This window comes from Cebus imitator, unplaced genomic scaffold (assembly GCF_001604975.1).
Source record: "Cebus imitator isolate Cc_AM_T3 unplaced genomic scaffold, Cebus_imitator-1.0 Scaffold751, whole genome shotgun sequence".
Lineage (NCBI taxonomy): Eukaryota > Metazoa > Chordata > Mammalia > Primates > Cebidae > Cebus > Cebus imitator.
Window position 1 is genome coordinate 329,365 of NW_016108066.1, and position 11,164 is coordinate 340,528.

The 11,164-nt window shown below is 41.4% G+C and overlaps 1 protein-coding gene across 2 annotated transcripts in view; it reads left to right on the forward strand.

Moving 5' to 3' along the window:
* The first annotated feature begins 1,348 nt into the window (after positions 1-1,348).
* NLK (nemo like kinase) overlaps positions 1,349-11,164 on the forward strand; it is a 158,958-nt gene continuing 149,142 nt past the window's right edge. Inside the window, exon 1 of one of the 2 annotated variants that reach the window (XM_017519489.2) lies at positions 1,349-2,946. In XM_017519489.2, the coding sequence (XP_017374978.1) occupies positions 2,489-2,946 (458 nt within the window). In that variant the 5' untranslated portion in view covers positions 1,349-2,488. The remainder of the gene's footprint in view (positions 2,947-11,164) is intronic. The other variant, XM_017519488.2, reaches the window with a different exon arrangement.

Sequence of the window (11,164 nt, forward strand, 5' to 3'; positions counted from 1 at the left end):
AAAAAAAAAAAAAAAAAAAAAAAAAAAAAAAAAAAAAAAAAAGATGGAAGAAAATTGTCATTTTTGTGGTCAAGTTTACTTTTAAAAATTTGCACTAACGGCTTTATATTTTATTTTATTTGTTGACAATGGATTTCTGAATGCTGGAGATTCCTCCACTTTTTGTCAACATCAGGGTTAACCATGGAGGACCGGCCGTAAACTATGAACTGTCAGTCTACTGAGTTTCTTTTGTGACTATCTTCTTGTTTCATGACCTTGGACCTTGAGTTTCCGAAGCTCAACATTCCCTTTTTCTTTCTTTTACTTTTTTTTGAGATGGAGTCTTGCTCTGTCGCCCGGCTGGAGTGCAGTGGTGCAATCTCGGCTCACTGCAGCCTCCTCCTCCCGGGTTCGAGCGACTCTTCCGCCTCAGCCTCCCGAGTAGCTGGGACTACAGGTGTGTGCCAAACGCCCGGATAATTTTTGTATTTTTAGTAGAAACGGGGTTTCACCATGTTGACCAGGATGGTCTCGATCTCTTGACCTCGTGATCCACCCGCCTCGGCTTCCCAAAGTGCTGGGATTACAGGCGTGAGCCACCGCGCCCGGCCTCCGACATTTCCTTTTTCTTCCCCTATTTCTTCCGCCACACTTTACATCTTAAATGGGATATTAGACAGCTCAGATCAATGGACCAGTGACGATTTGGACTCCGCCTTCTTCATCTAGGTCCCGCCCACTTCAAGACCCCACCCCTTCCCCAAACCCTGTCCCTTGAAGAGGTTGTCTCGCTATGACAGCAAATTCTCCACAATCCTGTTCTATAGGAGATCTACAGGGCGGGACTTATAGCAATCTTTTTTTTCCATTTGTCAAATCAAGTGTCTATCTGGCCCAGATTCCATCCCACTTCATTTTCAACCCAAGGATTGGTTGCTCTGTTCTTTGTCTCCGGCTCATGATTGGTTCTTTCATTCTGCCCCTCTCTTCCAGCTTTTGCAGGCGGGATTAGCACGCAGCTTCCTGCTCCTGCCAAAAAAAAATAAATAAATAAATAAAAGAAGAAAAAGAAAAGAGAGGCGAGAGAAAATGTCACAAAGATCTTTGGTTTTGAATTGGCTTTAAGCTTTGTCGGTCAAGCCAAATTCTCTCTTTGATTGGTCTTTTTATCTGCCCATCCCGCATCGGGGGCGGGATTTCCCCAGAAGACCCACACCTTGTTGCCACTGGCCGAACAGTGCGCCTGTCTGAAGCTAGTGGTCCAGGATTGGAGGCAGTCGCGGACAGGTGGGCGTGGATTGGCTAGGGCAGCCGGTCAGTGCGAGGCGGGGGCGGGGCCTCGGCGGCTGGTTGCGCGTGTCCGCCGCTGGCTCCGCTCTATCCGGCTTTGCTAGGGGAGGTGAGTCCGGCCGCGGCGGCACCGGCGGCTGTGGAGGCGGCGGCTGAGGAGAAAGCGGCCGCGGCGGCTGAGGAGAAAGCAGCCGCGGGGACGGAAGCTGGGTGGGGGGGAGGGGGGGAGACGGAGCAGCCTTGAGCCCTGCGGGGCCGTCGCGCGGGGGACCCACCCGCTCTCCCCCCCAACCCTCAGCAGAAGCAGCCGGCGGCGGGGGCAGGAGTCAGCCCGCTTCCGACCGTACCCCGCCCGCCTCCCGGGGCTCCTATTCTTTGGCCCCGGGACCCTAGCCTTCTCCCGGGGCGGTTCCCTCTGTCTGGGCGTCCGAGCGCTGCCCACCTCTTTCATTCCCTCCTGCACCTCCTTCCCTTCACTTTTGCCCCGGCTCTCTTTCTCCTCTCTGCCCTGCTGTCGCCTCCTCTCCTCACTCCAGCCTCCTTCCCTGGCTCATTCTGCCCAGGAAAGTTTAGAACCCCCGCCCCCCCTCCCCAATCAGGTCAACCTGACTAGGAGTAGGGGGAGATGTAGGAAGGCCTGAGAGTTCGAGGGGGGGGAAGCTGGAAGCTGGTTTCCCAGATAATTTCCCCCTATCTTCTCCGTTTAGGGTGGTGGGAATTTTTTTTAATCGTGTTTTTGAGGAGGTGGTAGGTGTTTAGAAAAGGATGTGGGAATGGAAGGGGTAGATGAGTCAACCTTCTTTCAAGATTCCAAGGGTGGTGTGTTACCAGATCCTTTTCGTGTGTGGAGTTCAGGGGGTCGGGAGGTTTGGCCTTTATTCCCACATTCAAAGTTGGAACCTCCCCCGAATTAAGAATGGAGTTTTAGTACCCACTTGTGGCAGGAATCCTGGGGGGAAGGGGTCCTTTTTTCCTTTTTCTTTTTTCTTTTTTTCCTTTTTTTTTTTCCTTTTGGCAATCCACACCCTTCCACACACGCTCACCCCAAAATTAAAACACCAAGATCCTCTTAACTTGTTTGGATTGACTGATGAAGACATAAAGCCAGTTACGCTGTATGTTTTTTGAGGTGGAGTGAGTGGTTTTTCTTCATTTTTAAATGGCCAAATGACAGCTTGACCCAGTTTGCTTTCCAATCAAAGGGCATTTATTTTGAATGTCTCTTTGTGGCGCAAGAGCCAACGCAAAAATGATGGCGGCTTACAATGGCGGTACATCTGCAGCAGCAGCAGGTCACCACCACCACCATCACCACCACCTTCCACACCTCCCACCTCCTCACCTGCACCACCACCACCACCCTCAACACCATCTTCATCCGGGGTCAGCTGCCGCTGTACACCCTGTACAGCAGCACACCTCTTCGGCAGCTGCGGCAGCCGCAGCAGCGGCTGCAGCTGCAGCCATGTTAAACCCTGGGCAACAACAGCCATATTTCCCATCACCGGCACCGGGGCAGGCTCCTGGACCAGCTGCAGCAGCCCCAGCTCAGGTACAGGCTGCCGCAGCTGCTACAGTTAAGGCGCACCATCATCAGCACTCGCATCATCCACAACAGCAGCTGGATATTGAACCGGATAGACCTATTGGATACGGAGCCTTTGGTGTTGTCTGGTGAGTATCAAAAGAAGAACACAACCTCTCGTGGTTTCTTCTGATGGTTGTGATTGGGCGATTCCGTCCCTTATGGTTATCTCCATGTTGACCAAGGTGGAGCAAGCTTCTCAACCCAACTGTGGGAAGCCACCCTCTATGTGGTAAAGAGGCCTCATGCATCGGTTGTCTAGGCTCAGGGCAAGTTTTGGTGGAGCACCTTCTCATGAGCAACACACATAAGTTTGTTGTCTACCAGACTTTTCTGTTAGAACCTAAGCAAGCCACTGAACACAGGATCAGTAGATGAATGTATGGAATACTAATTCCTACGAAGGTCTTGGTCATCTCATGTGTTTGATTTAGTTTGGATCAGTTGCCCAATGGGATTAAGCGTTAGCAACTGATCCAGACTCAATTCCTTTATAATACTCTTGTCATTAGGATATACTTTGTGTAACTACTTTCTTTCTTTCTTTCTTTCTTTTTTTTTAAGACGGGGTTTCACCATGTTGGTCAGTCTGGTCTTGAACCCCCGACCTCAGGTGATCCGCCCGCTTGGCCTTCAAAGTGCTTGGAATACAGGCGTGAGCCACCGCACCCGGCCACTACTTTCGTATCCTTTCTGTCTTTTCACTCCTTATTTTGTGATCTTGATCGCCAGAAGAAAGGCAGGATTCATAGTTGAACCAGTTAAGATCATTGCTTGAGTGGTTTTATTTTAAACCATAAAGCTACGGCTGGGAAGTATGTAGCTTTAGCCTTTTGATAAGAATGCATTAAATATAGCATCACACATGAGTACCACAAATGAGGTTAGTAGACTAGCTATGCAGTGGCCCACATTCTGTGTAATGTTTTAGTGTCATTAAGTGCCTCTTAAGTTGCTGTTATCTGTTGGTCAGTTGCTATGGTAGGAAATACACTTTTTAAACAAATGACACTACTTTTGCTAGTGCTAGGATATTTGTAAAAGTCTAAGGGCTTCTTAAAACATTTTGATCTATTTGGTCTAACCTTAAAAGGATTCGTAGTTTATAATAAAATATGTTTGTTCCTATCAAAACTAGAATGAACTGTTTTCTCCCAAGGACTAATGATTCCACTTTGGATAGATGAATTGATATTTTCAGTGCATTCAAAAATTGATTCTTGTTACTATCTAGAAAAGCCCCCATTACCACAGGCAAATGAACTCTTTGGAACTGGCCTGGTAAATATCCCCTTTGGTCAGTCAGTATTTTTGAGGCTAAAAATGATAGGCACATCGTTTATGCATTTTAACTGGCCATCGTATTTATATTTCAGAGTTGATAATCTAGGCCACTAAGTGATCTCATCATTTTTAAACTAGTAGTGTCTGGTGTTTGCTCAGCTAGTCTCCAAGGAAGTTTCTGCTGCAGCACGGTCCTTTCTCCAAGGTGTGTGGGATTCCAGGTGGGAAAGAGTATAGCTGGTAATGGTACCTCTCTGTCATTTTGCTCAGGGACCTGTCTGTTCCTGCCCTCCTCTCTTCTCTTCCGTAGACTGTCTCAGATTTAACTGTGAACTTCCTATCCTTGCCTAACTCTTGAGGATTTCCAAGCTTTGGTTGGTGGATGGAGCAAACAGGAAAACGGTTGTTCCTTGGTTTAAATTTTGTCATTGATTTACTAATAACTTCTAGCACTTGTTTGGATCTTCTTAGATCTGGATGTTTGCTTGCTTTTTTAGTGCCTTACGTGCAATGTTAAAAACTAGGGATACTGAAAGGGAAATGGGTTGCAGCATTCTTGAATATATTATAAAGGCATTTTTCCCTTACATGTCTATCAAAAAGTGATGTGACTTGTAGCAGTTTTAACTTCAAGTTGGCGGCAAGGGAAGATTTTTAAACTTTATTATTTTTAAGGAAGGGGCAATAAAGAACTGGAGTACTGAAACATCTCACACAGCAAACATTTTGCTAGTGGGTACTATGAATCACTGATATCTGAAAGCCCAAATGTATTTGATTTGAATCCATTCTAAAGTTCTTTAACTGATTGACTGCTCTACAACCTATGGAGTTTGTCTCATATACTTAAAGTACTCCTTTGTGTACCATCTTATTTCAAGTTTGCTGTGTGTCACTGAGTACATTCGTAAGCCCCTTGAGGGTAAGGATTATCTATTGTAGTAATCCTTTTCTCCTTGGCACCTAGCACAGTGCTTTAGCATCTATACTGCTTAGTTAATTGATCTAGTCAGGTCCTTCCTTGTTTTGGCTTAAACAACAGAAAATTATCTATCATGGTTCTGGAGGCTAGATATCTAAGATTAAGGTGCAGGCTTGGTTTTTTTTGAGGCCTCTCTCCTTGGCTTGTAGATGGCCACCCTCTTTCTGCGTCCTCACATGATTTAGGTCTTTGTTGTTTTTTTTTTTTAACCAAGTTTTTCTAGTTAACTGCATTGAGTGTTTTCATCAGCTATTACTGGTGAAATACAATTTGGTATGGAAAAGGAAAGAGTTTCAGGTGTATGTTTTATATGCAAATACTTTCCTATTTTATATTTACATGCCGGTGACTTCCTGTCTGAATTGCTTATTAGATTTGAAATTTAACTGTTGTATGTCCTAAGTAAGACTGTTTAGAGATTTGAAAACCAAACTACAGGGAATTGCACTAGTCTTCTGAAACCCAAGGTAAAGGTATTACTGAATTTTATTTTATTTTTTTTACTTTTTAATTAAAAATAATTTTTATTTTTAATTTGAAAGCACCTTATGAATTGGAAACAACTTTTTTTCTAAAATGATTAAAATGAAACGTAAAGATTTTCTCCCAGTGATACATCATTTGATTCAAACCACCACATAACTAACTACCTGGATATTATAAGATTCATTTAATTCAAACATATATTCATTTAATGCATTTTGCAAGTATTCTTCTGGCATAGCATATGACAAGAAACTGTATTTGCCCCCATTTCCTTGGGGACGTACACCCAGCAGTACTAACTGATGGCTACAAAAGCAGCATGCAATTTTGAGAGGGATTGTTGTTTTTCCATGTAGACAAGGAGAGGTATTTGTAGAAGTGATGCAGCATTTTACCAGATTTGTCACTGAACATTTCAGTCTAGCTGACTTTATTTATATTTCTGCTGAATTTAACTAGTGGAGTAACTTATCAGTATTGGACAGTTACAAAATAGTGAATTACTCATTAGCTTGCTGGTAAAGATGGTGCTGTGACAGTTCAATTAAGGTTTCATTAACAATTGTCTGCTGTATTTTATCTCAAAGTAAGAGTTCCAGTTTACCTGGTAATGTGATTGTGGGATAGCCGGAGATACATTTGTTGCCACTGATAGAATGTTGTTTATGGGTTATCAAAATGTCATATATAATTTGACCGTGTTTATGAGACTCACAGCTTCCAAACACCCACATGGACATTTTCATAATGCAAAAACAAAACAAAACAATCCACAAATAGTAACTTCAATCACTTGGTGAGTGTAATATAAATCTTCCTTTTTGTCCGTAGTTCACATTTGCCAGAGGAAAATGCTTTGGGACAAAGAGTTTCAGGGGCTCATGAAGTATATAATGTTGAAAGCTGGAGGAAGTTAACCACATGAGAGTGGTTTGAGGGCCACTACACCTAGACAGTTTTGTCATTGGCCACTTAACATATCAGAGATGGAGTTAATGACACATATGGCCATCTTGGTAAAAGTGAGTCTGGGAAAAGCTATTTTGTAAAATTAGCGTTTTGGTTTGTGACTTGCCTGATTAATTAAAAGATCAAAAAGCCTGGGATTCACTTGCACTTTTGCCTTTTTGTACCCCAAGTAATGCTGGAGGTCTTTGAATTTTATTATCCTAATAACTTCAGCAGGCTACTTTTATCTTTCAAAACTATAGTGGTAGTTACTTACTAGCTCTGTGATCTTCATAAATTATTTGACCTCTCTGTTCCTCATCTATAAAATGAGGATAATAGTAGTACTTATCTCAGGATTGGTGTGAAGATTAAGTGAGGTAATTCTTGTAAACCAAGGAGCACACTGTCTAGCACACAGTAAGCATCAATAAGTTAGTTGTTTTTATTGTAGTTATTGTTGGTAGAAAAATCAAGCTGTTGTGTTAACGTGCAATGAAGTGTCTTCATATATTGTCAGATTTATCAGGTGAAATCAGCATGCAGACTATTTTTGGAGGCATGACTCTAAATAACATAGTGTGTCCCCTCAGTTGTACTGTATGCCAGGGAGATTAAAAAAAGGTTGAATTTAAAGCCAAGGGAAAAATACTCTGTGCTGTCCTGTCAATTAAAAACAAAACAAAAATAATACACATTTGTATGGACTTAGTTGTTCTAGTCAGATCATCTGAACTCTTAGAAAGTATTAGGGATTTATATTCAGGGGAGAAATTAATTTTTTCTTTTCGGAATGTAACAAATGAAAGACATCCTTATTGTCCAAGTTCAGCTTTAGTAGAAATTTACTTTGCTTATGTTTGAATGAAAAAGTATGAATTGCTAAAGATCCCAGTGAGGTGGGAGAAATATACTGATTTAACAAAAAAATTAGTCAGTATAAACCCTTGCGCATGGTGGAGATTGTCTAGCTTACTCATCTTGTGAAAATGAGAGGTATTATGTTTTCTCTGGTCTTCTTACTCCACATAGTAAACTGTAATTTAGAAAAATGGAGAATGCTTTTGGAGTATGTTTAGGGAAAATCCTGGAGTAAGTTGCATCAGAAAGAGTAGTATGCTAAAGTGTATTTTGTTATTAACTGTGTTTTACAGGTTAAGAATCTGTAGTATTGAGAAGTTTCTCCACTATCAGCCAAGATTAACAGCCACAGCTGGATTCTTTGTGGGGGGGGGGAGGTGGAGTCTGCTTTGTCAAAAGAGCTTTGAAGAAGCAGAGCTTGTACCATAAAAAGGAAACGGTTGCTCTTCTAGACATAACAAAGCATCCGTGTGAAACTAGAAATGTGGAAATCTGTATTGTTAATTTTAACTACAAACGAACTTAGTTTTAGAAACTGCAGGTTCATGATCATAAAGTAGAGGAAGCAAAGAGTAGAGAATAAAACTAACAGTCTAATGATACTGCACCCACTTCTTGGTGGTTGAAACTCCACAGCCTGTAACACTGCAAGTCGTTTTGTAGTTAGACTCCTGAAAAGATTATCCAAATTATGTTCAAAAAACAAAAACAAAGCCACGGCACAAAAAATAAACTTGTTTTATTCTTGGGGAGAAATTTCATGTTATACTGTCAAATATTAATTTAGAAAAAAAGACAAATATTTTTTATTAAAAAAGACATTTCAGAAACATTGCCTTTTCAAACAAGCTAAGACAATATCCCTCAAAATTATATGCCATATTTTTAGCCATCAGTGTCACTGGGCATGTGTCCTGAAAGAGAAATGGGGTCAGGCATAGTTCTCTTTCATATGTTAGACTAGAAAAAAAATTGGTAAATGCATAAATGCATTAACCAAATATATATTTGAATTTAAATTCTGGATGTTTACCTTCAAAGCACAGGCAGCTATAGATATAAAAAGTCCTCCAATGGAGTACTGGAATGTTCCATTGTCTTCACAACTTGGAGTGTCAGAGTTTTCTCTGACTTCTATATTATAAAATTAAGTGGCTATTGGTGGTTTTTATTAGATTTATTGATGTCTGAGCAATTCAAGAATTAACTGTTTATATACTGTGTATTCCCTTAATATGTTTTTTTGGTTTCTTTGATGAAGAGTGTGAAGGCCAAAGAAACTTTTTCATTTGTCGTCCAACCAATAAATGGATGGAAGCTGTTAGAAGCTCTTTAATTATGAGTCTGTTTGAGTTTTAGTCCTGAGTCCCTTTGCCTCCATGCTACTCCAATGACTTATTTGTTGATTGGGCCACCTAATATAGGTCAATAAGGACTTCCTAACTAAAATACCTTGTCAGTGTGATCCTGTTGTTGCTGAGGGGTAACAGAGTGCCTGAGGCAACAGTTGTAACACTGTCAATGAGCATGTAACAAGTCTTGATAGACACGGTCAGTAGTTGTAAGGTACCTAGTCTGGAAACAGAAAAAACTCGTACTCTGGCATTATGGAAAGATGACTTCTAAGTGAACTCTACTGAGATTGAACTTTAACAGATAGTTGTAATGGTGTGAGTAGAGAGAGTGTATAGGGGGATGTCTGCCATTGATAATGATTGGTGCTCTTTACCTAAACCCAGTTTTGAAATAGTTTGGCTAATTGAGTCATGTCTACTGTGAGGCAGTGAAAGCTTTTAACACTTTTGGAACTCACTAGTCTATATATTTTTATTGTCAGTTTGCTGTGAACTGGCACTTTCACACACACTAAGTGGGGATATTTAGTTTTATAAATAATTTTGCAAACCTCTATTAAGCTGCTGTTGGTGTTGTCTGTATTGTGCTTAGTACTGAGGTATAGGGATGTTTAAGTCGTTGTATTGCCTTGGCGGAGTTGACAGTCAGAGAGTAAACAATATCAAAAATGACACATCCCTACTCTCAGGATGTCCTCAGCTTTGGTGGAGAGGTGAAACTAAATTTGAAACCATTTTAAAAAAGAATATATTCTTTTTGGGCCAGGTGCAGTGGCTCACACCTGTAACCTCAGCACTTTGGGAGGCTGAGGCAGGCGGATCATCTGAGGTCAGGAGTTCAAGACCAGGCTAACCAACGTGGTGAAACCCCATCTCTTCTAAAAATACAAAATTAGCCAGGCGTGGTGGCTCATACCTGTAATCCCAACTACTCAGGAGGCTGAGGCAGGAGAATTGCTTGAACCTGGGAAGTAGAGGTTGCAGTGAGCCAAGATAGCACCATTGCACTCCAGCCTGGTCAACAAGAGTGAAACTCTGTTTCAAGTTCTTACAACATTCATTTATTATATGTTACTATTTGGCAGGCACTGTGCTGGAGATAAGGATTAAAGGTGATTATGACCTGGTGGGGGAAATAGATTTATAATTCAGTGCCATAAATGCAGCAATAGAGATAGTCACTGGATATTAAGGGAGTGCAGAGGAGGGATTTCTATGGAAGGTATGGATGCTTCCTAAAATAAGGAATTCTTCAGTGAGCTTTCAGAATGAGAGTCAACCAATGGTGAAGGGCAGTCTAGGTGGAAGGGCCTATATGCAGGAGACTACAGGGCTGGAGATGCTGAAAGTGCAGTGCAGTGGATGGTAGGAGGTGTAAGCTAGAGCTCAATCATGAAGAGGCTGGAATGTCATGCTTAAGGCTTGAGGCACTAAAACCAGCTTTTTATTAATAGAGCATATGTGTACATATAGCACATAAACAGTTATATAGCATATCTATGGTAAGGGGAATGATTAGGAAAAAAGCCTAAGAAGGCTCCTTAGGCGAGCAACGATGAGAAAAGGTTCAAATACTGCAAATGGCAACTACTGAAAGTTTTTAAGTGAGAGAGACTTGGTCAGATTTAATTTTTTTTTTTTTTTTTTTTGGATGTGTGAAATAGAGTGAACTGAAATCTGTCTGAGTCTTAGGGAATGTTCTCAGTTTTAGGTGGAAGAAGCTACTGGAAGCAGAACTAAAGGGCAGTCAGAAAAATGTGTTTACAGTGATTGACAACCTAAATATGGCAGAAGTTTGTTAGGAAATGGGCGTGAACTTTGGTGTCAATAAAAAGTCAAAGAAGGCTGGGAGTGGTGGTTCACACCTGTAATCCCAGCACTTTGGGTGGCTGAGGTGGGCGTATCACTTGAGTCCCAGTGTTCGAGACCAGCCTGAGCAACATAGTAAAACCCCATCTCTACTAAAAATACAAAAAAAAAAAAAAAAAAAAGCCTGGCGTGGTGGCATGCACCTGTAGTCCCAGCTACTCAGGAGGCTCGGGTTGCAGTGAGCTGATAACACACCACTGCACTCCAGCCTAGGTGACGGAGCCAGAACCTGTCTCCAAAAAAAAAAAGTCCAAGAAAATTAAGTTGGAGAAAAGGCCATTGTATTTAGTAAGTAGATCATTGACGGCATTTGAGAGAATGATTGTGTTTGTTTTTCCCTATAATGTGTATGTTTGATTCTAAAAAATGTCTTAAGTATTTTTATAATTTTATTTTTAAATTATTAGTACCATTCTTCCAAATCTCGGGTTTTTGTTTTTTTTTGTTGTTGTTATTGTTGTTGTTTTAGTTTAAAAATCAGAGCAGTTGATGTTTGTCATGTTCGAGGTGCAATGATTTTTT